This window comes from Corapipo altera, unplaced genomic scaffold, assembly GCF_003945725.1.
Source record: "Corapipo altera isolate COAL_440 unplaced genomic scaffold, ASM394572v1 98, whole genome shotgun sequence".
Taxonomy (NCBI): Eukaryota; Metazoa; Chordata; class Aves; order Passeriformes; family Pipridae; genus Corapipo; species Corapipo altera.
In genome coordinates this window covers 6,150,232-6,177,773 of record NW_020884914.1, presented here as the reverse complement: position 1 = coordinate 6,177,773, position 27,542 = coordinate 6,150,232, and the positions used below count along the sequence as shown (strand labels likewise).

General features: G+C 47.6%; 1 protein-coding gene across 3 annotated transcripts in view; it reads right to left on the bottom strand.

Annotated features, from left to right (window-relative positions):
* The window catches only part of AXIN1 (axin 1), a 77,527-nt gene that overhangs the window by 43,564 nt on the left and 6,421 nt on the right, over positions 1-27,542 (bottom strand). The window contains exons 1-2 of one of the 3 annotated variants that reach the window (XM_027654968.1): positions 26,371-27,095; positions 24,837-25,808 (exon numbers count right to left, since the gene is read on the bottom strand). In XM_027654968.1, the coding sequence (XP_027510769.1) occupies positions 24,837-25,714 (878 nt within the window). In that variant the 5' untranslated portion in view covers positions 25,715-25,808; positions 26,371-27,095. Of the gene's footprint in view, positions 1-24,836; positions 27,096-27,542 lie in introns of those variants that run through there. The other 2 variants (XM_027654967.1, XM_027654969.1) reach the window with 2 other exon arrangements.

The following is a 27,542-nucleotide window of genomic DNA, read 5'->3' as shown; positions in this document are numbered from 1 at the left end:
TTCTGCATTTTGGATGGCAGTGGGTGAGCCTGAAATCACCTCCAGTTGACACAATGTGCTGCTGCTACCATTTTCTTCTTCTACAGCACAGCAAAGCACTAGAGCTAGTCTGACCCACTGCCACACCCTGTAATCATCCCAACGAGAAATGAAATCCCATGGATGAAGGAAAAGGCTGTTTTCTGTGTATGGCCTGGAGCACCAGAGCTGTGAAACACCAGAGCCCATCTGTGTGACACAAACACACCATCTGCTACAGGGTGCATCTGGGCCATACCACGCAGACAGGATTGCACTGACCAAGTAGGTACTACAAAAATGCCTCAGTGCTTTACATGTTTCCTCCTTGAGACAGCACAGAAAAGCAACGTACAGTTTTGAAAAAAAATTATCTTCTAGTCACCTCTCCAGTGCTCACGTATCACACTCTCTGTTACTGACCCTGCAGTCCTCTGCAGAACTTCATCTGTTCAGGGCACAGGATAAATGGATTGATATCCTTATTCTCCCTCCCCCCCCTTTATAGTTTTCCATCACTCAAATCTCACGTTGAATGCAGCATTATTCACTTTGTTGGAGATTCCTCTATGACAACTTTCACGAGTGAATCTTATATTTATTTGTGTTGCTATTCTAGAGGAGGAAAACCCATTATCCTCTTATGCACAAAAAGCCAACTGCAATGCTGAAATTGTCAGAACTCTCAAAACGTGGGTGCTCAATTTGAAATGCTCTGGGCCTAATACTCAGCATTTTTTAAAGACTTCTGCCTTGACGCATGCTCAGCACATCAGCAAGTCTGATCTGGGTCTTAAGCAGCAGACAGAAAGCTGAGGACGACTCTCTCCCAGGGAGAAGAGCTGCCTCCCAGCTTGGCTTCAGCAGAAACCAGCACAGAAGCACCTCTGTTTTCCTGTCTGCACCTTCTGCCTCTTCCACTGCAAGGCCTTTTAATGTTGCAAGGGGTAATGCAGGTGCCCTGTGCCCTTCCCTTCCTACCTGCTCTGTTGGCTCCTCCAGCATGAACCACCCATGCACTGAACAAGCAAGAGGGCTGAGGAAAAGGCTCTGTGTTCATACATCAACAAGAGTAGAGAAAGTTATGAAATGCCACATGACAGCACCGTACATCAGATCACAGTATTCTGTGTCTACATGGGCGAAGTCCCCAGCCCCTCTCTCAGATCAGCATTGTGGGGTCACCATAGTCAGGGTCACCTCGGAGGCAAACAGGGGTTTTCTTCTCCAACCTGCCATTTTTGTGTACAAAAGGGAATTTTACCCTGTTACCAGAACTAGCTGAGCTATGTGGGTCAGAAGTAACTTCCTCCAGCCTAACAGGCTTGAACCAAGGCCGAACTAAGGAAGTTTTCAGCTACAGCACCTGAAAACTCCAGGAAGCATTGGAAAACACCTTTCCAGTTTCCAAATCCTGTACAGCCTTGTAAAGCTTTGATTCAACACAACAGTCAAACAACCTAATGAGACACAAATCCAGTCTCTCACAAGCCTCATCTCTTGCTAGCTCCCAACACTACCTGTCACTGTTGGAGGAGCTCACCCTCCTCACCTCCTCCCCTGTCTCTGCCCAAAACCTCTTTTTTTTTTGCTGAATGCCTTTTCAGGAGGATGAGAGGAGAGAGTTGGCTCACCTAACCACGAGTGGTGGAGACTCCACAGACAGAAGCAGCAGCAACAGGAATTGCAGTTTCCAGTTCCCGAAGTCTTAGCCATGAGCACCATCAGAACAAATACACTTTTCAGATACTGTAACTGCCAAAATTTTAAACCATCCACTATAGAGCCTGTGCTGTTGTCACAAGCTTATAATTCAATCATATTGGATGGATTCTCACAGGGACAGCAAAATGTATGTTCAAGCTGCCAACATCCCTCCCACCTCCAGCAACCGACTTGCCAAATGATACATCCCTGCTTCAAAGTGGGAAAACTGGAAGGTTATCAACATAAAGTAAATTGTAAGACTCTGACATGAGCAAAACAATGTAATTTCCTCCCCCTCTGTTTTTACTAAAATTTGCCAAAATAATTCAGCCTTAGGCAGAATCTCAGCGTGGAAGAACACAAAACAACACAGTCTGATAAGGATATGAGCAACTACAACAAAGTCTTATATAATGGGAATGTTGGGCAACCATGACTACAGCCACCTCTGCCAGCTCTGCCTATAGAGTAAATGAGCAGTGTTTTAACACTCTGCTAACCCCCTCTCCAAAACTCCGAGCGAGTCTGTAACATGACTCATAATATCCTTGGCACACATTTTGATCGCGGAGCTGATGAAAGCACCTGTCCCTGAACCCGTGTGTGAAAACTGCGGATGAATTAATCAAAACACGCAGGAGCTTGTGACACCAACGCCTGAGCCTGCACATCTGCAGCTGCAGTGGTGAGACTCCTGTGTGACACGATGTGACAGCAGAGAGACTTGGCTGCCAAGCTTTGCTGCCGGTACCTTGTCACATCCAGGGAAGAGAGAACAGTATTTGCCAGCGGTTCTTATTCTGGGAGTGATCTTTCTGGGCTATGTGTACATCCACAGCGTGATGTAAAACTCAGACTCTGAGTAAGGCAGTGAGGAGACTCCTCTGTTGTGTGTGTGCATGTTGCTAATGCTCAATGGCATCCTCTTCTCGCCCAAGATAAGAACAGATGTCTATGTATTCTGCAGATGTGTTTGCAGCTTTAAGTAAATAACAAAGGAATTTAGGAATTTCACTGCTGGTGACTTGGTGACATGGACTCTCCACGTGCAGGATCACTTTGTTCCTTGCCTGTGGGATTGCCTGCTGAAGGGCCATAATGCCCGATCTCCAAGTCTTCAACCTCACAACTCCTCAGCCTCACCACTGGAAGTCTACCTCAGTCCAGGTGAGCAATCAGAATAATTAATCAGGTTGTTTTCTTCAGAAGTAAGGAAGAGGGTTTTCCCAAGCAACTACTTCCCAACACTAACCTTGTAAATCCCACCACCACCTCAGAGGGTGTATTATCTGGGAAAAGTTAGAGAACAGATTGAGACAAAGAAGTATCTGTAAAATTCCTTTACTGGGGCCAACCCCAGGAGATCAGGAGGCCATGAATGTCTGCAAGAAGCTGTCCTGGGACCAGCAAGAAGAATTCTCATGTTGCAAATGCAGCTGCACCCAAAATAGAAGGGTTTGGGGATTTTATTCTCTGCTGCAAACAGAAGAGATACAGGGCCACAACAGTTCTCAGGACACTGCTCAGAAAGACTTGGACTTCATTTTTGGGGAGAACACTGTTGCTGAGGAAGCCTTCTGTCCCCCTGGTAGTTTAGGGCAAGTTCACTAAGTGATAAAACTCTGACACTGACCTTCAGTGGAAATGTGGTAAGAATCCCCACTGGTGAATATACCCCCAGAACAGTGCCTGCAAGTCTTAGAGAGGAGACATTTCTATCAGTCCTAAAGAGGACACCAAGGGCCATGATTCAATCAGCAGGAGAGGATGTGCTGGGGATCACTAGAAAATCCCTTCTGATCCTGATCAACACCACTTTCCCAAGTGACAAGAACTAGCAGGCCAAAGTCACCTGCCTGGCTGAAATGCAGCCCAGGAGGAATGACTGAACAGTGGTAAGAGACAGGGCTCTTCAAACAGAAGTCTGAAACGTGTGGAACTGTTAGTTCTAGAGCAAGTAAAGATTTTGACCCAGTTTCAGATTTTAAGTCCATCTCCTAAACAAAAGCAGCTGAAGTTTAAATGAGCCAATTCTGCAGATCATTATGTTGCTATTACACAATTCCTTCTAATCCCTGAAGTGTGGAAGATGTGCCAACGCCAACCCAGGCACATCTTTGTCATTTCAGCTGGACTTCCATCCTTTCCACTAAAGATTTCATTCTGCTAAACCATTCTTGACAAATGCCAAACACTAAAATCTCCCAAATATTTATTGTAATTTCTTTGGCCACACTATCACAAGTGCCTAAATTCCCCTTCTCAGTTGGAGAGCTATCTAGACCAGAGGTCTCCAAATCTTTCAGCCAAATAAACATCACAAAGGCTCATGAGCCCCTATGAGTAGTAAGGGAGAGATTGTTTGTGCCACAAAAGGAACAAAAATGACCAGCCATCCCCTGCTGGCTATTCTCCTCCCCTAAGAACTTGGTCTAATCCCCTCTACCCTAGAGTCCTTAAAAAACAATGTGCCAAGGAAAGGGAGTAACTGCTATGCATACTGATTCCCCCCAGCTTGGATGTGGCTCGTGGAGGACCACTGCCAGCCAACTGCTAAGAGGAGCCCCCTCTGAGCTGCTGTGCTAAGGCAGAGGTTGCTTTTCAACCCTCTGTCTCAGGGAGTGCCCAAAGAAACCTTCGGGCTGGCTGCAGCTCTCCTAGGATCAGCAGCAGAGCTCTTCCCACATCACCTCTGGGTCTCCTAAGCCCAGCAGATAAAAAGGCTGTGGAGCCTGCAGCCACTCTTGGACCCTCCCTGAGACAGTCTGAGAAGCAACTCAGGCTCCTCCAAACATTTTGGGGAGAAGAGGATGCAGTTCAAGGAGCACATTCCAATTTCTCTTCCAACCACTGCTACCACAGCACCCTTCAGGTGAGGAGGTACACACGCTCACTGGCTGCTGTCTCTAAAAGAAGCCACAGTCGAAAAAGTAACATTATAGACCTACAAAAATAAGGTTTTACTGCTGCTGACTAGCTGGGACATGCAGAACATGTGTTGCAGGGAACATAGCATGATTTTATTAGCCAACACAAAGCCATTCATGCAGAGTGGCCCAAATGGGGTGGGTTGAATTAAGAGAACAATAGCAGTTCATCAGATGGCCCTTTCTTTCACATATGTCTTCAACTTACTGCGCTAGCAAATACTTAGAGCAACTTGGAAATACATGTTCATCCGAAGAGACTCACGTTATTAACACATTAGATTAAAATCAAAATAATGGAGAATGTAACCTATTCCTGATGCTGTTCATTAAATGACTAAATCTAAACCAGCAGCACTCAGTCAGCCTCCTCCTTTTGGAAACTCACTTGTGACCCAAGTGACTATTCGCCTGATTTAGCCCAAACCAGCACTTTGCAGTTCCCCTGAGACTAAATGGGATTGTCTTTCAGCACTGGACACTGCCCAAGTCTGTGGGTCAGAGGAGAGCTGTGTACCCCTCGAGTTGTCCAGGGGAAGATGTGCTCAGGAAGATGGGCTCTGAAAGGGAAAACCCCCCACCCCCTTGCGTCAGCGGGCTAATGCTAACCACGTTTCAAATTCGATCATGGATTCCAGTTCCCCAAATAACAAAACAATAGACACCAAAGAGGAAAAGTGGAAACTGCTGCTTGGGGAAGCTTGCCATGACATGCTGGCTGGAAGTGTGCTGGGACTAAATCCTGCTGCAGCCGGGCCGGGGCTCAGCACGCCAAGGGAGCCTGCAGGAAAGGCAGGGCTGGCTTCCCCGTTTGGAGCTGCCTGCTGGTCCGTCTGCCTCCCTCCCTGCTCATCTCCAGCTCTCCTTGCACTGCCCACTCGATTCATGGTATGTGTGCTGCTCACTCACCCCAGGGTGGGAGGAATGAGAAGAGCTGGGGCAGCCTGGAGATGGGCTTGAGAAGGAGAGACTTCAGAAGTCACGCAGCAGGCTCCGGCTCTGGCTGTCCTTGCGATGGGAACCCCTGCAGTGCCTTCAGGATCTGGAGATGCCTTGGTCTGGGTTTTATGCCTAACCATTTATTAAGACCTGTGCTTTGCAAAACAACAAGGTAGGTGAGCAGAGATGCTGCTGGTTTAGGAACAGCCAGCCTGACTGTTTGTTCCTATCTTAAATTACACATTTGCCACAGGACACCAGTACAAATGATAAGGCAGCATTGCCCTGGTTTAACCTTTGTCATAGAATTCCTAATCTTCTCCAAGATTAGATTTTTGTTACCCTTAACTGCCAGCCTAGCTCCACTAGACTGCAGGGGGCCAGGCCCACAAACACAAATTAATTACATCAGCTGTAATTCACACCTCTGGACGAGTTTGAAGCTACTCGTTAAGTTCTTTTGCATAAGGCAGTTGAGGAAAAAAAAAATCTAGTACTGTATCACACTGAACTACAGATTTCTGTTGCAAAAGGAGCACTACACAGATTAAACCGTGATATCCCAACTGGTGAATTCAAGTAGACAAGGTTTGTTTCAGCACACATCTCTGTCTATCAACTCAAAGAGTCCAATTTGACACCTCCTAGATCTGCAACAGCAGCAATGAAACAGCCATAAGGAGATCTCAGCTCATCATTTCATCAGTTTGGACCTTAGAATTCAGTCCTTGTCCCCCACAAAGGCTCGGAGACACAGGAGCTTCCCAGCTGTTGCTGAGGGACATCCCTGCCCACCATCCAGCCACACCAAAGCTGAAATGTCACCAAGGAACATGCCATTCCTTGAGGGCTGGAAAATCCCCGATTCTGACACAAGTCCTAACATTTCCACTACCAAGCCGAGCAAGCAAGGACCTCCAAACACCACCACTGTGCAAACAATAAATGAGAAGTGTTAGAAGTGTTTTGGCTACGGTAACCTTTGCAGTGTGACCTTGAGGCAAGGAACACACCGCTGCCAGCAGATCTGCACAGAGCGAGCTCGGCATCGCTGCTTCAGCCAGAGGTGACAGACCCATCAGCAGGGCAAGGCCAGGTAACTGTGCAGTCATTCCCCACAGGGAAACTGGGAAAGATTTGGTCAATCCCCTGTTGGTGTAATGACAAAGTAATGTTCCTATAATTCACTAGAAAGAAGCTGCAAAGTGGTTTGGTTTGCTTGGAGAAGGACAATTCCCCATCGCAGCAAGGAGGAGACCCGGTCGTGCCGAGCAGTTGGCACTGTCAAGGCCATCCAGATGGCCCTAACTCAGCCACGACAACATCCCAAGGGAAATCTCCATGCTTCCATCCTCTCCCTGCTTCCTGCTCCTTCAACCTGGGGCCTACAGACAGAGAAAACCATGGGCAGCTCAGCGATGGATGGGTAAAACCTTGATGTGTTATCAGACGATCACCACCCCAAGGCTGATGGGGAGATAGTGGCCCTAAGCTCATCCTGCTGGAATGGCACATCAGAAATGCCCCTGGCTTTCTGCTTCCCATCAAACAGGCGGCAGAACACAAGTTTTAAGCATTTTTTCAAGTTCAGTACCCTACAGTGACCACACGCTGCACAAGAACAGCTTCCAAATCAATAAGAAAACTTAAAAAACAACCCAGTGCTAAGGACTAATTGCTTAAGATAAAACACTCCCTTATCTCCCAAATGATTTCCCTGACCCTTTGATGCAGGGCAGTTCTCCTCTGAATAAAAACGTGAGCTATTTACCCAGGGTGGGATTTTCATGAGGGCTGTAGGTGTGTCAAGGCAAGGTCAGTAAGGGGATGGGTGCTTTTTTTAATTTCGATTTATTTTTTTTTTAGGGCCAACAGCTACAGCTTGGAAAAGCTAGCAAGGAAACTTCCCAGCCCTCAGATTACCCTCCTGGTCTACAAGAGAAGCAAGAAACTGAAAGTCAAACACAGGTTGAGAACAAATGTTCCAAGTTAAATACGTTAATCAATTAGATAATTGCAGTAAAAATGCTGCTCAGTGCTCCCGAAGAGGCCAGGAGAGGTTAGTGGGGAGAGACTAGGCAAAGCTGCAGAGAGGACATCTGTCCTCCACGAGGCACTGAGGTTATGTGGTGGTGAACATTTAGACACGCCAGATAATAAACACCTTCTCTTGAATTTGGGATTTTTAGGATCAAGCCAATGCAGCTCCCAGGCCCATCTCCAGAGCCTCCATGTGAACAGAGCTGCTCCTTAGCACTGGTCCCCCAGAAACGCACAGTTTGCATTCTGGAGCAGCAGCCGGGTGGGTGCCTGTGCTCTCCTCCAACAGACCTTCCAAAAGCAAGCTGCTTTCCACAGAGGGGTTTCTTTGGGATGGCAAAGCCCTCCATGTGAAGGGATCCTAAAGCACCAAGCCTGGGCAAGGACAGTGACCACCTCACCCCACAGACCCTGCCTGGGGACCATCCCAGCTAGAACCACACGATGAAAGGCCCAACTCCTTCTTTGCATAGCCTGGAAAGAATCCCAGCAATGTCAACGATGGCAGTCTCCCTGCCCGCCATCTCCCCTGGATTTTCAGCACGAATGCCAGCTCCATACCCCACAGGAGTGAGTTATTTTAAACATTTTCAGCCCGTGTTGTTGCGTGCTGAGGTAAAGTTGGGCATGAAGAAATCGCTCGTTGAGTTAACTCTGTTTTACTCGGCAAGTGGAACAAATTTCATCACCCCCTACAAGTCCATTCTGTTTTCTATTTATACCGCAGCCATTTGGTGCAGGACTCAGGAGCAGCAGGAACAGGTGATGTAATGCACTGTACAAACAGCATTCTGTTCATACAGTGGGAAAATAAAGTGCATTCTCTTGGTTTCTTTGATCACACTTAAAACAATCAGATTAGAAGTCACAGATAACCCAATACATGCTGGAGATGAAAGGACTCTGGAGAAATAAATCACCCAAAGTTAGATATTAAGCAAGATTTCTCTCTCAACAATCAACTTATCTGTGGAGAGAGGAGGAATGACCATGTGGTTTCAAAATCCTGCCAGGCATTTTATTTATTTTTATAATACCATAAAGCTACTCCACCCACTTTTTCAGAATGAACGTTGCATTACACAACACATCAAAGGGACTTTATGGCCTAAATTAAGCAATAAAATAGTTGAGATCGTGCGTTATGCTGAAAATTGGCCTGCTCCTGGTGCCTGTGAGATGGGAGGCAAACACTGCATGTTCAGAGCACCTGAAGAGAGCTCGGGGCAGCGTGGCCTGAGGTATCAAACTGTGTGGCACTTGCATTTAGTAGCCCAAAGTGAAGTTTGAAGCTGTTGGTGTCCATTTTAACCTTCTGTTACCCACGGGATGGCACCAACTCAAGGCATGGCACGGGATAGCTGGGACATTAAGAGGATATGGGGTCCTTCTTGCCCATAACCTTTAAGGTTTGGTTTATAGGTGAAGTTCTCTTGGAAGCTGTGGGCTTCATGGATGTGGTTCCCCACCTCTGACAGCAAGACATGCTTGGGAAAGGAGATGGAAAAACTCCGGGGAAAGGAGTTGGTGGGTCTGAAGCACAGCTGGACTTCCCACCATCTGGCCATCTCCTGCCTCTCCCACCTTGACCAAATTGACACAAAAAAATAAAACTAATTAAAGCCTCTCTTAAAACATATTCTGGCTTGTGTGCATTTTGAATCGAAAAATAACCAGAAGTCGGGATACCTAAGAGTGGTGTGTTGGTGCTCAGTGTTTATTTTCCAGCTCTGCCTCATGGCCTTACACAGAGAGGTGAGAAATGAGAGGCTATCAAGAGAGGAGAAAGTTGGCAGATCCCATCGCTCCAAAGCAGAGCAGGGACTAGGCAGAGTTTCCATTAGAGCAGCTTGGGAGGCACAAGAAAAGTCAGCTTGCAATGACACATGAGCTGGTGGGTCCCACACACGCTGGTCCTTCCCTTCCCATTCCCAGAACAGGGTTCCCAAAAAAAAAAAAAAAAAAGGAGTTTAATTAATTTGGGCCCTATCATGACTTTCTGTGGCCTGACTCATAGTGTTTGATCTCCCAGGGCTGGCGAGAGGTGTTTGAGCCTGCCCTCGGAGCCCCCGGCGCTCCAGCCAAGCACCAACAATGACTAGACAGACTTCAGTGCCACTCCTTCCATCTATCAATAGAGTCACTGTTGGGCAAGCTGACTCACCCCTTTCCCTGAGAACTGTTCGGCACCGGTTCGCCATCAAAAGGGCAAAAATAAAACCGAATAATTCCATGTTTGCGGAGAGTTACTTTAGCAAGAAGAGGGGTTTTATTCTGAGGTTTTGTTTTGAGGAGGTTCCTCCAAAGAAAGCTTGTGCTGCTGCAGAACTGGCCAGGAGCTCCTGGAGGACACGCTCAAGTGCTTTTTGCTTCTAAGTCATGCTCCAAGTGAGGAGGATACTGAAACCCACAGACTGCACGTAAGGAAAACACACGTACACAAAAGCTCTGGAAACCCCAGGTATGGAAGCAGAGCTGTTCATAAACCAGCCTGCCTCGGCACAGCACCTCCCAGGGCTGAAGTGGGCAGTTAGAGGGCTTTTCATTTTCCTTTTGTGTCTCTCCACCCTGACACAGAATGTAAAGCCCCAGACTGGCCATGCCACTCTCTCTTACATCTTCCTCCATTGCTCCCAAGGTCAGCACAGCCAAGCCTGGGTGGAGGCAGAGAGGTGAACATACCCGGCCTGACACTTCTATTGCTGCTGTAAAACACAAACCCCAACCAGAACTACACAGAATTTCCTGGTAATATCTAAGCTCAATTAAGTAGCAAGTTTAATGTCCCACCAAGGACACATGCATCTTGAGAAGATGACAACAGCAAAAGCTTCAGCACGACTGAGCATAACAGACCCAACGAGACATGAGTTTAGACCTTGGGCATGCAACATACCCCCTAGACAAGTCACCCCAGCAACCCAGACCTTCCCACACATGCTCTGGTCCTGGAGGAGTGCCAGCATGGCTGGGTCAAGGGTGGCTGAGAAGCTAATGGGACCTGAGGACCTACTCCCTGTGCAGAGATGTCAGACTGGGATAAGATATGCTTTTAGTCTGCAGCAGATCCAAGTTCAGTATCATCCTATTCTCTACATCCAAGTACCATCACACACCAAGGAGAACTGGGATTCCCAGGGACCACCACACACCCACAAGAACTGGGATTCCCAGGGACCATCACACAGCAAGGAGAATTGGGATTCCCAGGGACCACCACACACCAACGAGAACTGGGATTTTCTGTCTCTACTGGCTTCCTTCAGGCTGCTAAGCTTTAATTAACAGACTTCTCTACGGTATTCATGAACGTCAGCAAGCTCTACAATGTCTTCTGATTAACTGCATTTAAGCAATTAACTCTAAATCGGCCTATTCCTCCTGAAACTTGATGCAATACGACTGAAAAAAGAGATGCCACTAACTTGTTAAGAAGACAGCAGCTGTCTGAAAAGAGTTTTAGGAAACTCTTTAGTACAAGTCAGACTTCTGCACATAAAGGCAATATTTAAGGTTTCTAGATTCTTTGAAGGCCTCAAGGACTTTACAGGAGAGACCGGTCTCAGTACAAACAGGTCACCTGATGCAATTACAAGTCACGGTGGAGTCCCCAGACTTATCTCAATCAGACACTCTTGATTTCCTGTTCGCGGCACTGACAAATAAAAAGCTCCACATTACAGGTAATTATACTTCACAGAGGACAACAATTAAGAAATAGCCAATTACATTTTACAAGCGCAGGATAATCAAAAGCTTCCTCAAATATCTAGAGTTGCAATAAGTACTTAAAAATGGCAACTCCCAACAAATTGCAGGTAATTTAGACCAATTTACACAGATGACATATTTCCCTATCTGTGCTCAAAACCTTCAAACTCGGTTCTGAAAAATACCGCAGGAGTTCCCGGAATGTATCACTGATGATTTCTAAAAGCAGGTCCTCACCCATTTCCACCTTCACTGGCCTCAAAGGTGAGATGCAGGACTCTGGGCACCATAGTGCAAAGAGAAATTCACTGCCAGGACAACACATTTTAGCTCAGGTATTTAAAAAAATGGGAGGATGCAAGCATACCAAATCTAAACAAACCCACAAAATACCTACTCCTCCTATTTCTGTTATTTGAAAAATATCCTTGATTTTAATAGTGCATAATTTGACTTAAACCCTACAGTTTTTAAAGGAACAGTCATTTGAGTCACCTGCTTTATTTGCAAACCAATGCTGTAGCTTGCACACAGTCAATACAAGAGGATCAAGTAGCAAATTAAAAATCACTAAATGGCCGAGAGCAAAGGAAACATGCCTTTTTCATTTTTAAAGCTCAACCTTTTAGACAGGAGGTTTAAAAGCACCCTGAGAGTAGCAGAAGAGAGAGATGGACAAGGACGTGATCCAGTGTAGTGGCTGATGGAGTACAGCAATTTCATCCCTCCCTTTTTTGGGGGAGGGGGGAAAATGCTTTTCCTTACTTATATGCCTTGGGTTTCTGGAACTGGAGTTTCACCTCAGAGCAGAGCTCTGGTATTGTATTTCACAATTCTTTACAGTCTCCCTGTCTCCTGGCCACCAGTCCAGCTGTTAGTGACATTATTTCAACCATATGAGCACATGAATTTCTGGAGGGCTTGTTGCTGTATAAAAGCTGATGAAGTCCCTGAGGATCCACTTGGCAATTAATTAAAGACTAAAATCACAGAGGTGTTGGTTGGAAAGGACCTTTGGAGGAGCAGAGTAGTTCAACCTCCAGCCTGAAGTAGGACTACTGTCAACACCAGGTAAGATGGCCACAGCTGAGGTCCTTACTGAGAGCAAGAGTATTTTAAGAAATCATGTGAGAGAGGTAAAATCCTGATTAGCTATGGCCAGATACTGAAACAGCCTTTTCTGATCTTGCATCATAGGGACCATGGGAAGAGCAAGGAGGAAGGATTAATGCAAGGAAAGCTGACAGTGTGCTTTGAAGAGGCTGGGACAGGCAGCAGCCCAGCACAAACATAAACTATGGAGGGGGCCTGGTGCAGAAGGGTCCCCTGTAGGAAAGGGAGAGCTTGTGAACACCTTTTTAAGGCACAAAGAGGCTGACTGTTTAGTACAAAGTTTACAGCTGCAACACTATCAGGTGACCCTAAAAATAAGGAAAAAATTATTTTCAAGCCTTTACCTCTACCACAACTGGTTTGGTAACAGTATGGTTAGAAAGAGACCTCCCAGCCAATAGTCCAGGACTGGTTTCCTTGTCCTCTGTGCTGAAGGCAGAGCAAGCCAATGTTATACATCCTATCGCTCAGGACTGAATATGCTCCTGTTTGCCTGGTTTATTAAGTCACTAACTACACTGGTTAGATAATTTCAGATTTTCTTACAACCCGGATTTTTGCCTACTTGGCATATCAATGTGTGTTCATTCAATTTAAAAAGAAAAACCGTTTTTAAAATTCAAATTTTAAAGGAACCACATTTTTCTTGCCTGCTAATTGCCTTCTGTGGCTTGGCAACACCTTTGTGGACAATAGGTGTTCCTGCCACTTCTGTCCCATCTGGAACGAGAGGTTTGGCTCCAGTCCCACCCTCTTTCTTCAGCTCAGGCTTCCAGGATGATTTCCAAAGCTGGGAAGTGAGAGGATGATGCCACTCCATACCACCTGAGGCAACATACTACACCCAAGTCCACAGCCCAAGATGGGCTACCTGGGAGGGTTTCTGACACTGCTGGTGCCAAGCCACAGGCGGCAATTAACAAAGAAAAAGGGTTGCTTGTAGCTTGGCTGCTGGCAGTGTGGTTGATGGCTCTGGACAAAGGAACTACAGGAGGTGAGAAAGACAGCAATTCACACGGAGCTGACTCAGGGCGTCACCATCAGGGACCAAAACCCAGATGACCTCGCTGAGTCCAAGCAACTGCTGCCTCCCAAGTGAATCCTACCACTGGGAAGGCAAATCCAGTGAGCTGTAGGATGCATCTACCCTTCTGAGCACGTGGAAGAGCTGCGGGCAGGCACTGCAGGGTCAGCATTTTCACCACAAAACCAGTGGGATACCAGCTCGCTCGCTACAGCTCCAACAAGCCACCTCTCCCAGGCAGGGAGTGCCCAAGCCTACGATACTTGGAAGGGACAGTCAGGTCTCAAGGAGAGGAGACGTGGATGACTGTCAAGGAGACAGACCAACATGGGGCCAGCTGACTTTTCTGCACACGCTGCAGGAGCAGAAAAGCCTCCTGGAGCTAAAGCTGGAGCTGCTGGCAGCAGGGCTCAGCAGGAGAGGGGCGAGAACAAGCACTGGAGTCTGTGCCTTCCTCAAATCTGCTCATCTCCTCCAGCAAGCAGTGTGATGGAGCAGTGGAGCTGGAGTGGTGAAGTGTCCCAGGGACCGACAAAGTGTCCCAGGGACCGAGGGTGCCCTGCTAATGTCTGGAGAAGAGACACAAGTCAAGCTGCTGGTCTCAGAGACCCTTCCCCTGCTCTGCTGTGGTGGAGCAGGCACCCGTGCCGTGCCTCTTGCTGGAGGAAAACGCACCCTGAACCTTGTGAAATGGCAAGGCGTTGGTCGCTGTGGGTGCCGGTGCCCTCCCGGCCATGCGGGCACGAGCCCTGCCCTGCGTGGATGTTATCTGGGCAGAGTGCTGGCTTAGCATAAAAACAACAACAACAGCCCCCAGCAGCTTCCAGCCAGCTCAGGGCAGCACACTTCCGACTTCTTGGCAACCATGGAGAAAGGAGTACGTGACAAATGCCCCTCTCCCCCCCCCCCAAAAAAAAAATACTCGGTTTTGCCCAGCTGGGCAGAAAGCACCAGCACCTGCAATGACATGAACTACAGGAAAAGCACCACGACTTCCAGCACCCCTAAAACCAGGTGTGGCCAGCCTGCTGCATCTGAGAGGGACAGTCCAAAGGAACTTCCCTCCCTTCTTCCCTGGAGCCCTACAATCCATACAACAGGTACTGCTGGAAGGACGCAACAAGAGGGGACCAGATGCAGCCCCCAGCCTGGCTGTCACGGCTGTGGGCACACAAAGCTGCTCCCCCACCACCTCTCCAACCAGCCCCATCAGACTGTGTCATCCAGCCTTTGCCATCACCTAAGCCTACAGAGAATAAATCTGCATCAAACAGTTATTACAATGGTGCGAGCTTTGTCTCCCAGCCCGTCCTAGTGCCAGCCACTGCTACAACTGATTCCACCTCATCAGTGAAAGCTCTGGAGACAGGAAGGGCAGCAGAGACAAAGGTGTGCTGGGTTTACCTTTGAAGGGATTTAGATCTGGAGCACTCAACACCGACAAACTGCTGAGACAGGCATTTACTCAGGTGTATAAACATCATGGGCGGCAAACGCCAGCCTTGCAAGAATTCTCCTCCAAAGCTCAAGAATAAATTCAACATGTTTTTAAATAATTATGGATGAATCACCTGAAAAAACTTCCTACATTTTATCTTCAGCTGCTGACACTGATCGTGCAGCTGTTTTGTTTATAATGTAATTACACATTCCCACCTACTTGCACTCTCAGTGTGCAGCCAGAGTACCTCAGGTAGCAGAAAACCTAAAGGGTGACATTTCCTTCTGGCCTTTGGAAGAGACAGAACAGTTAGTACAAAACTTAATTTATTTGAGGGGGGGGGGGGAAAGAGAGGCCGCAAGTTAATTTCCCTTCGAAGCCCGATGGTCCCCACCCAGAAACCTGCACACAAAAGAATACTGCCTTTAAACTGGTAGGTTAGGTCTGAGACCAGAGTGAAGGTTTGTCAACCATGACAAGCTCCAGCTTGTTTAACAGTCGACCGGAGGGTTGAAAAGTCTAATAAAACCAAAGGGCCTTCCATAACAAAGCTGCTGCCACTTAAGGAGAACATTCACACTCATTCAGCAGGGCTTTTTTCAAACGTGCAGAGGTATTTGGAGCCTCCAAAGCGAGCAAAAACACACCAAAACCCAGCAGCTAGAAACAGAAGCTGGAAAAAACTGCAGCGAGCAGTAAGAAACACACTGGGAACAGTGAGTAACTAACCACGGGAAGAGATAACAAAAATGCTGCATGACCTCCCTCCCATCACTTGGATGCCTTTCTAAAATAGACACTTCAGCCTGACCACACGTTATTGTGCAAGAATCACTGGGTGAAGCTGTGTGACCTGTTATCTCCAGGATTACCAAAGGAAAGTTTTTCCCATGCCCATTTGGAAAGTTTCCTCTCTTCAGGAGGAAGGTTTATGGATCAGTTTTAGCAGGCTGTGCCAGCCCCATCTGGGGAAGGCCCAATCCTCCCGGGGACAGGAGGATGCTCTGCCTTCTCAAATCCTCCAGCTGGGCTGATTTCCCCAGCACTCAAATCCCCCTGGGTCACAAACTTCACTGGATATGTCCGGAGGGGAAAACTGCTGTGCTGTTTTACAATGTGACAAATCCTACACTGCAGTGACACATCCACACATCCTTTGCTGCCCATTTCCATCTCGTTCTGTCAGCACTGGCCTGCCTCGAGGAAAAGAGGCTCAAGGAGCCTCTTCAAAGTAGCTTTTCCCAAGAGAGGAAAGCCAAGTTCCCCTGGAAGTGCAGATGTTCAGAGACACATTAAATATCAGTATTTCCACAACAAAGAAGGTGGCTTCTGCCGTTTCTTTTGCTGGTACAGCCATGGACCAAGCAACAAAGGACTTGTGATGATGGTCTTCATTCAGCAGTGGATCAGCAGAAGACACATGCTGCACACACCTGAGGTTGCCAGCCTACCCAACCACTTCCTTCTGTGGCTTTGCTCAAGACGGAACATTTTTCATTTCCTAAGAAATAAATGTTATGACAGTCACATGGACTGAATTAAAAGTACAAAGACCAGACTTCTTAGCCAAAGACCTCAAATTTTATTAAACAAATAAAAAATACATGCCCTTGGAAATCCAATCTGAGTAGGGCCATAAGGAGAGCAAGAAGGTTCCAAGGTCATGTTTTACAATCTTTTGAAGTAGGAATGATGCCTCTGTCTGAAGAAGGCATTTCATGCACCATCTGTACAGACCTTCCCTCTCTCCAGCACACTGCAAATGTTACAGTGCAAGAACTTGCTGTCTTTGCCCGGGCACTCTTATTTATACACAATAAAGGCCTTGTGCAGGAGATCAAGGCTGTATTTCATTGATTTGACACGATGGTTAACCTGTGAACTTTGCCCCTGCTAATAGAATAATTTCTGTTTGTTGACTCCTCTTTTGGTATCCTCGGGGGTAACAGTCGCTTCATCCCAGCTCTCATTTGCATGTCTGGTGCCAAATGGTTTTACAGCTTTTACTGGCACAGAACAGGGCCAGGACAAAGCTAATCAAATGCAGTAGCTACAGCTGGATACTGAGGCCCCACACCTCTCTCCACGGATCCTACCTGTAATTTCCAGAAGCTCTCCAGCAACTTGGCTCTGATTCATATTTTGCTTGTGAATGCTTGGAGAGGTCATAGATTCACAGAATGGTCTGAGATTGGAAGGGGCCTTAAAGCTTAGCTTGTTCCAATCCCCTGCCTGGGCAGGGACACCTTCCACAAAACCAGGTTGCTCCAAGCCCTGTCCAACCTGGCCTTGGACACTTCAGGGATGGGACAGCCACAGCTTCTCTGATCCTTGACTACCGATCAATCAATCCCACAGAAGTCTTTCAGATAAATCTCACCCAGTCCAAGAGGCCGATTGCCAGCCAAGAAAAAGACCAAAATTTATGACTGAAAAGGATAAATCTGTTAAACACCAAAGGTATGGTTTTCCAGCAGAGCTAACCTACCCTAAACATGCAGTATTTGAAAAAAAAAGGCAAACCCACCTCCCCAGGCCTACTGCTCTCCTCCTTCCAGCACAAGGATTTCTCTGAACACATGCTGGATATAAAGGTCAGAAAACCAAACCCCCAGGAAAAACAGGACAGTGAAGATGGAGAGAGGGAGAGGACTGACTTTCTGGTCTATAACAGGACAGGGAATACATGGGAGTTGGAGGGCTGACAGATAAAACCCGGTAGGTTCTGGTCATTAGCTCTGGAGATCCAAGGACTAACATGAGGCCCTGTTGCTAACCAGTAGGTCTCACTGGGGTATTTCAAAGAGGTTTTTTCCTCTAGCTATAGCTTTCCCTCCCTCCACTGCTTTTCATCAGGATAGATGAAAGCTCTTCATCTATTAGCTACTTAGATCAGATGAAGACCTTCAAAAAGCTGATACTTTAAGGACAGGTTGTATCTCGGGAGCCAGGGGACCAAAAAACTCCAGGTCTTACCACAGAAGGGTACTCTGGAGTCTTCAAAGGTAAAATCCAATTTCCACGTGGGTTTTATAGAATTCGGATAATCTGACTTAAAACTGCAACGGTTCTACTTAAATTCATCACTGCCTTACAACAGTGAGGGATCCAGAGCAGGGCTACGAGTAGCGATGGTTTTGCTTTTACACCCAAGTGTGACCTGCTACAATTTAATTTCTGAGCGTGACTTCAGGCAAAGCAGCTCGCTCTGGCACACACAAGGGGAATGAGAGGAGTGTCCAGAAGAGTCAGACCTTTCCTGAAGTTGCCTGAGCCAGGCATTCAGGGCTACACCAGTGAAGGAAGGGGTAGCTTTGCCCCCCACAGATGAGTGCTGCAATCCTCAGAGCAGCTCACACCTGAGCCACCTGTGTACTGCAAAATGGGGGAAAAATGAGCCTTTTAACATACAAATCACCTCAAACCCAGCTGACTGCTGTGGGAATTTGTATTTCCAAGTGTGTCATCTTTGCATAGTCCGAAGCTGCACTTCCAAGTGAAGCAGGCATCAATTAGCTGATTTCTGGCATTAGGATGGGTGGTGTCAGACATACTTTGTACCTGATAAGCTCAAAAGTGTAGCTCTCATCTGGTACTGTTCCACTTCCAAACCACATCCACTAACCCTGCAGCAGAGCTCAGCCATCCCACCGCCATGGAAGAGGTGGGTAAGGTGGCACCAAGGTCACTCGGCCTCACCCACGCTGGGATGGCACAACACGAGGTGCTCCACACGGCCCAGCAAGGCCAGGCTGAGCAAACCCCTGCTCTCGACCAAGTGTCAAATCTTTTCAGAGAGATGCTCAGAATTATATTCACCAGCAATTTGACTTTTTAATCATTTCAATTACTGTGACTAAAACCCTTCAATCGGAACAAAACCGGGGGAAAAATAACCCCTCTCCTTCTGAAGGAAGCCTGCCTGGCTTAACAGACCATACCAAATCGTGAAGGTTTTTGCTTTTGTGGTCTTCACATATTTCATTTAATGCAGATAATTAACCTCAGTTTCTAATTTCAAATCCTCCACATAAGGAAGCAAAGTGACTGAATACATTCACTGACAGATGGAAAATTAAAATATTACTACAGCTTCTGCACGGCTCAAAAGACGGGGCCTCGCAAAAGATCTTTCTTCTTTTATTTGACTGATTAACTGTAATTTGCTTAATGGATTTAAGGATGAGCCTAATAATCCAATGATATATCCAGGAACTGATTTAGGATATCAGCACCTCTTTTCTGATTTTTTTTAAGCACAGCACTTTCTTCACTACACACAGTCACTTCTGAAACCAGGTTTTTCCATCAGTTTTAATGAAATCAGGTCCATGATTTATTTCAAACAGGTGGTGATGGCATGACTGGCCTTGCACCATGCAGCCACAGTGCTGAACTTCTTGAAGTACCTTCTGAAGCCCCAGATTTAGGGATGACCCACGACCTCAACACGCTGTGGCAGCCAATGACCCATCCCAGTGAGCAACAAGGACTTCTTGCATGGCTTGGGAAGGCAGAGAAGTCAACAGCTCTACCCTCACATGGGGCCAGTGTGTGTTTCCCCAGCACCCCCACACCCTTCTCAGTCCCTTTTCCACCAAGAAAGTCTGGCATAACAGGATTTCACAGTCTGTCTCAACAGTTAATAAATCCAGGATCCAACAGACTATTAAAGGAAAACATCCAAGAGGCAGTCATTTTTAAAACGTCCAATGGCAACTAATTATTCAAGGGATTAGTCCATTATAGTAACAACAAAGAAACTCTTAAAACATAAAGCCAAGTTGAACGGCAGATCAAACCCAAGGTGTTCCCACCCCGTGGCCCACCTCCTGGGTGCACTTCTCAGCGGCCTGGGAGCAGTTCAGCTCCCACTCAGCCTTTTAGCACCCAATTCTTTCTGAAACTGGGCACAACCCAAACCAGTCAGACTCAAAATACAGTATTTCATGATCTGTGCCATCATTGTAAGTGCACAACAAAACAGGACCATTGCCAGCACTGGACCAGTCAGGCCGTGGCTCAGTCCAACCCACTCAGCCTTCTAAGGACAGAGATTCCCTTCCCTCTGGTGATGTGTTCCTGGACTGCATCATGCTCCCAAGACTTTTTTCCCCCATGTCCAACCTGAATCCCCCCAGCACCAAAAGGAGGAGATATAATCCCCCTTCTGCGCTTTTAAGAGGAAATATTCTGTAACTCAAATAAAAATCACAACAAAACAAGGTTTTGTTTGCTGGAGGAGGGGAGAAAACACTGTTCGTTTATCAAAGGAGAGTGCTAAAAGCTTAACTACCTGTCTTTAAAAAGAAGCCAAAGCACTGATCCATAACCAACCAACAAACACCACTTCTTCATCTTGATTTGTGTGGAGGCAAAGCTATGGGCACAAAAGGTATTCTTCTTCAAATAAAATCCATTTTAAAACTTGGCAACCGTCAGTATAAATACTTTACACTGTTAATGTAATGTAAGCACTTCCACACAGAAGTTTCATCAGCTTAACAACATATTTTAAAAAGCTGGCTTAACTTCTGTGCAAAACCACCATCAGTCTCTGTCCTGTATATCTTACAATGCCCCAGCCACTAAATTACCACTTAGAGCTACTGGCATCAGACCCCCTCCTTGCTGGACTCACTGATTTCTCCAAGAACAATGTAGAACCCAAACTATTCTTCTGCAACTTATTTTCTTTAAAATTGGAAATAGCCACTGCTCTACATGGATTCCAAATAGAGCTGTACTGATTACAAATAATACTCTAGGCTCAGCAATTTTAATTCAAGATAAGCATCCAAAACTTTTCTTCCTGCCTTTGCATATGGATCTAACATTCCAAAGATGCTTTTTCCAGGAAAACGAGCTCTCATGAAGCTCCAACAGCCTAACTCCAAGATGCACGTGCTGTCTCTCCAGTTAAAAGAAGCATCAGTAAGACCATTAACGCATCTTTAAACTTTCTAAACATGACTGCTCCTGCACCAGCATTCCTGGTTTTGCATCCCCGGTTTTCCAACCGGTCGGTACAATTAACGCCAATTCCTTCACCGCACAGTCTTGAGTCAGAGGTGTGCAATTTAATATTTAATTATAAACGAAGCAGCCAACCTCAAAATTAGGGCTGCCAGCTAAACTTCAGCCAGCTCCTTCCTGATGCAGCCCCAGCTTCTGACCGCTGGACCGTTTGTGCTGCCTAAGCCATGGGGAGATCCTGCGCCTTCCCTGAGCCAGCCTACACCGATCCTCTCCGGCTGTTTGTGGCTACATCCTCCCAGATCAGAGGCTGTCACGTCCCTCTAAAGCTCCATCAGCTCTTCTCCGCTGGCCTCCTCTTCATACTGTGTTATGAAGAAGTGCTGGCCGTGTGTTTTGGGGAGAGCTGCCCTCCCACACGTCCGGAGAGGCTGCCAGTGCGTGGGCACAGGCACAAGGGCTCTCCTGGTGATTTCTACCGGCCTGGTGGAGAACCACATCACCCACCCTTTCCATTTGAACCACCAACACTTGTGAAATGCCGTGAGCTTAGTCAGCTCAGCACTGTGGAAATTAGAGCTTGGAGCCAGCTTCCTTTAAAAAAACCAACCCCCTGTGTATATCAAAGACCCCGTTGAGAAATTTCTCCGTCTGTGCCCAGCAGCTCGACCACAACACTCCTCAAAACCAAGCAACTGGAGACTTCACCCACCACCACTGTGTCCTCTCATCACCATCGTCCAGTTTTCCTTTTCAGTGCATCGTGTGCTTCATGAAATGGGTCAAAACCCAAAACAACTGGCAGAACCAACTCAAATCTCCCAGTTTTCTTTGTTTTCAGGAGAGATGGAGACAGAGCTGCTGGCAGGTAACACCACACGCTCTTCTCACTTCCCACCATGGGAGGAAAGCAAAGGCAATGGCTGTGAGAGCTGCTCTCCAATAATTTGGGAGTGGGAGGGGAGCGCCCTCCCACGCAGAGCTAAAGAGACAGCAGAAGAAACCCACCCCAACAAAAGACACAACCCTTCACCACAAAACACCCAATTTCCAACTCTTTAAGCTGCGTGCGTTTTTCCTGGAGCAGTCAAAAACCAGGCTGCAGGGCAGTTCTCAGGCACAGGTTTAATTTCTGCTCTGCAGCTCCGAGGAACGCTGTCCCGGCGTGTCGGAAGAAGGTTAATGAACGATTTAGCCGCCCTCACAACCACGTTAGTGTCACTTTCGGAAGCTGCGAGTTAATGCCCGAGATCTTCGGGGGTTACTCTCTTTGAAGTTCACTGATCCATAACCAATGTCCAATTAATTTGCAGGAGCCGAACTATAATGACTATTGGCCTTTTCCGACGCGCACAAAAACACAGTGGGTAACGGCGATGCTTTTGGCTTCGGGATGTTCCCAAATGTGCCTGCACGTCTGCACACCTTCGGAATACCCAACGCTAATAACGGGCTGTCTTTCTGCCCTTTGAGGAATTTTTTTGCATTTGCTCTCCCGAGAGCAGAGCTACCGCATCAAGATTTATGAACTTTCTGCTGCTGCAAAAAAAAAATTGGAGCTGATTCAAGATGCTCATTTGCTAACAGGGAAATACTTCTACTGCATTTGCTTAGATTCCTCTTTATTTAGGGTTTCCATGGAAGCCAAGGAATAGAAGTTCAGTCTTGGGAAGATTAAACAGGCCCTGAGATATAATGCAAAACAGCTTATTTCAACATTCCCCAAAGAACAGAAATGAGAAATTCTTCCACACGTATGCCAAAAAAAAAAAAAAAAAGGAGGTTTGTGGAAATTTTCAAAATAAATTGGGACCCAGCTTTTCAAATGCTGAAAGCAACCATCACTTCCTGCTGCAAGCAGCTCCACCGGCTTCCAGCACAGTTCCTCAGGTGAGAAAGTAAATGAACAAGAAGTCTGCAGGATAGAGAAGCTACAGCTTAAAAATGAGCTTATTCAAGGCAACTATTGCTATACAACATCCGGGAAGAAGGTTAATTCAACCACAAGGTCTTGCACAAAGAGGAACAATCACCTCATAAATTAGTATCTCAGCAGTTTTTAGAATAAAAAAGGCAGAGATTATGCAGTTCAGCAGCACCTTCCACGGCGATGTTCTGGATGCTACTGGAGCTGACAGACCAACATTTAAAAAATAAAATAAATCCCTTATCTTCAGCTATTCCAAGCTGAGAAATGCTTCTGCTTTGGTGAGAATGGTAAACATTTCCTTGCCTCCCTACCCCACAGGTCAGCAGAGTGTCAGTAGCCACAATGACAGGCTGTCCGACACTACAAATTAATAGCCACACATTTTCTCTGACCTCCATCCCCCAGGTAAAGATTTATGTTTTGTGTTGTTCCAATCTGGTATGAAAATGCCCAGGACCAATGAACTCTACTCCAAAACACTTCTGCTTCACAGCACCTTCCTTAAACCATTTTACAGTCTGGCACAGATATTGGTAATGGGTAAAGTGCACTTTCTGCCTTAAGTTGGAGTTAAAATCCTGTCGCATGCAGGATTTGCTACCTGGTGTAATAAGGAAACTAAAAACCGCTGACCCTCAAGTAGGTTATTTTCAATCTTAACACCATTACTGCTTAAATAAAAAGATACTGAAGTTGTAGCCTTTTCTAATCCTTCATTTATGGTGAGCACCCAACCACTCAGTGAAAACACACTTCACTACATGCTGAAGTTTTTATTAACTCCATGGGAAAGTCCCAAGACACTGGGATATTTTTTTCTGACTGATTAAAACAGCAGGAGTCCACGTGAATTCCTTTTTTTTTTTTTTTTCCCCCCCCCCCCCCCCCCAAAGAGTTTCACATGTAACATACCCTCCTCAAAATCTGTAAGGAAACAAGAACCAAGCCGAGAACATTTCTCCAGCTGAAAGGCACCGAGACCTCGCGCAGGGCGGGATGCGCTTCCAGCTGCCAGCCTAAAGGGATGGCCGGGGGAGATTAAACACAGAAATGCTTTTCATAAGGCAGGAGGCTTTGAAGAGGACAGTTCAGCTACTTCATTTCATAATCTTCACAAAGCGTCAGATTTTAGCCTAAGCAGGTCTTAAAACAAGGAGATTTTATTTAAAAAAGGGGGAAAAAAAAAAAAAGAAAGTAGGAATGTGTTCTGGCCGGGTTCTGTTGATTCAGCAAGGGTTAGACACACACACGCTTATTGATCCCAGAGAGCTCCCTGCTAAGTTAATTGTCTGGAATTTTAACTGAGCTCTCAGCAAGTTTCAAAATCCATGTTGGCTGGAAGTGGGTGGGGGACCCAGAAAAAAAATAGGCTGCAAAACTGCAAGTCCTCTAGTTGAAAAAAACCCACCAATTACTCTCATGAAGGGAAAAAAGCTGCAGCAGGGAATGGTTTTAACTGGATTTGGGGATTCTGTGTTTGACACTGCTATAATTCAGTGCTGGGAATCCCATTTGCAAAGCAGTACCATTATCAGGGAGCACCATGAATGCACCGTGAACTCCTGTCCACGGTACCAAGGGATGTCCTGCAAGCTCATGACAACAATTTCTACACAGAGCAGTGTTACCACCAGCTGTACCTGTCCACATTACAGTACCTGAGCACTGACCTTCTGCTTGTGCAGGTAAGGGCTCAGCTGCCTGTGTGTGCATGGGGGCTGCCCATGGCTCTGCACTACCTGCCTCCAGCCCACATCCAGCAGCAGTTCCTCCAGGTGAGGAAAGTGCTGCAGGGATGATCTGGCGCAACCAGACAGGAACAGCCAGAGACACCTTTAAAACAACCTGCGACTACTTTCCAAACAAAGCTTTGCACACCATCGAACCACCCGGCAACGCCAGCCCGCACCGATGCGGATGCTCCCCACCACCTGTGGTCCTCCAAAGCTTCCCACCACCCCCACGGTGGCTCCCCCAATCCGTTCACGAGCTGCCCCGGTGCTCACCCACCTGAACTCCCTGCCCTCGCTGTAGCGCCGAGCCGAGGCCGCGCGTTGCGTGGCCGTCTCCAGGAGCAGCTTCTGCGTGAGCCTGCTGGAAGGAGCCGAGTCCCGGCTGGCCTCGGGCTCGGCCTCTTGGTCACACTTCCACTCCTCGTCCTCGTTCAGAGTCGGCAGATAACCAGGTAGTCCTTTACCTGTCCCAGACCCTGAGCTCGGATCGCTATAAATTTTTGGACTTTCCCCACCTGTCCTTGTGTATTCCAAATAAATATCTGACTTAAGGAACAAAGGGTAGGTATTGTCTTCTATCATGCACTGAATCTCCGTTTGGGCCTGGTCAAACATGTCGGGGTCAATCTGCAGTTTCACGACACAGTCTTTGATGAAGCTCTTTGTGGCTGGTTTGATCTGCCGGGACACAATGCCATTGTTGTCGAGGATGTATTTTTTGTAAATGGCTTTTGCCAGCTTGAGTCTTTTTTCCTCGTTAGACACACACGGCTCCAGCTTCCTGAAGCCGCTGCAGGCAAACCAGAAGTCCAGCAGATCCGCACAGTCCTCCTGTTTCAGGAAAGTCCTGAAGAGGTTGATTCCATCTTGATCATCCAGCAAGGAGTGCAGCGACTCGGCCCACTTCAGGTAGGGTGGAGTTGGCGAAGCACTCCCCTCGGGCTCGTACCCCAAATCCAAATCGGAGCGCCTCGGTGTTGCTGTGGACATCTCATTTCTAACCACGTCACTTTTACCGGAGTAGAAACCATGGCTAACTGGCCTTGGATCCGTGGACACGAGTTCCCCCTCCTCGCCAGGAACTGGTGGTCTTGGAGCATCTTCAGTGAAGCTTCCTCCGAGGTCCAAGGGGAAGCCTTTCCCCTGGATATTCATTTTTCTGGTCCTTGCTTGCGCGGGAGCAGTGGGGGACGAGCTCAAATCTCAAATCACCACTATTTGTAGCTCCAAGGTAAACAAGTTTGTTCGGCTGAAACAGAGGAGAAAAAAAATAAGCGAGTATCACTGGAAATAAACACTCTAAGATTACAAACCACTGCACCATTACTGTCCTAACACCTCTTTTTTTTTCAGCAGAATCAACAGCAAAGCTCTTGGTGACTTCCAAGAGCGCAGAACTGGGCTCAAACCAGGCACAGGCTAAAAATGACAGTTACAGAACATCCAAAACCGTACATCCAGAATTCAGCATCAGTGATACAGCTCATGCTCTCCTAAAACAGAATCCCATTACCCAAGACCGATGGTTTTCCTACACCTTGGGATGTGGCAGTCCCCACACCCAAGAGATCCATACTCAGGTATCACAGGACACACTTTCTGCACTGCCACCAAGTCCTCTGCGCAGCACACGCACCAGGTGACACTAAGGCAACGCAGTTTTTATCTGGCTATAAATCTAGGAAATTCTCATCCCCAAACAGGAATTTAAGGCTTGTGAAAATTATTTGGAAAGAATACCCAGCTAGTCCTGGAAGCGGGACTGCACCTTAATCAAACACAGGTGGCTTTCCTAAGCTCAAGTGACATACCAGCGCCACATTCCTCACAAATCTCTGTGTTTCAGAAATACGCCGCGTCGCCTCGAGTAGCTCTAGGGGAATCCAGATGCATCGCTGACCCTAATATTTTGGGCATCTGGACTGCATTCTTGCTTCAGATGGGCATGTTAGCACAGGAGCGCAGTTCTGGCACTGCTTTTTGTAGGCAAGCCGTTGAGAAAAGGTTCATTTAACGCCAACAAAATTGCAAGCTACGAGCCTGGGAAAATTTCAGGTCATCAAAGGAAGATGAGAAAACCACCTTGAGAAGGAAACCCGATCAAGTACGAGGTTTTTAAAGAAAAGCAACGAGTCAATATGGAGGATGGGAGGTGTGGGGAAGGAGGGGAAGGCAGGGAAGGGCAACCCCTGGGTTGCTACTTCTGCTGCTCGACAAGGTAACTTCATCATTTAAAGGCAGTAGCAAAATTCTTGTCCTACAGAACAGCCGAAGGAAGCCCCGAGTACTGCAGAGCACCAGCTGCCTAACAAATTACAACTCCTTGCGCTGCATTAACTCAATTGCATGTGAAAACACACCAAGAAAGACACATTTTAGCTCGCCCTCCCTCTCAAAGCTCACCCCACCTCAAGGAACATGTCTTTGGGATGCTATACCATTTCCCCCCCATTTTCTCATCCCGGCTGAACCGAGAACCGCCGACGATGCCGTGCCAGCCCTTACAGCCCACCTGTCCGCCGTGAAACGACCCAGCGAGCCCAGGGGCGGCCAGTGAGGACGGCTGGGCCCCGTGTGGAGCGCGGCAATGAGCCAGCGCCGTCCGAGCCCCCGGCCCGAGCCCCCCAGCACGAAACCCCTGCCCTGGCACCGCGGGACGCGGTGGGCTCCGGCCCCACGCCGCGGGGTCGGATGGTTTTCACCCCGTTTCTGGAGGCGAGCGCTGGGCTCGCCCCCACCTCTGCGCCGCAGGTCCCCGGTGACCCCCGGCCGGGCGGCGGGGACCCCCGGGGCAGCGGCCCCGCAGCCCCACGGCCACGCCGGGCATTGTTGCGGCGGGGCCGCGCTGGCTCCTCGCCCCGGCCGGGGCAGCCCCGCGGAGCCTCCCGGAGGACGCCCGGCCGAGCCGCTCTCCCGGCTCCCGGCGGGGACCCCCCGTTCGCCCCGCGGCAGCCGCCGGGCCGGGCGCGCTGCGGGGCGGCCC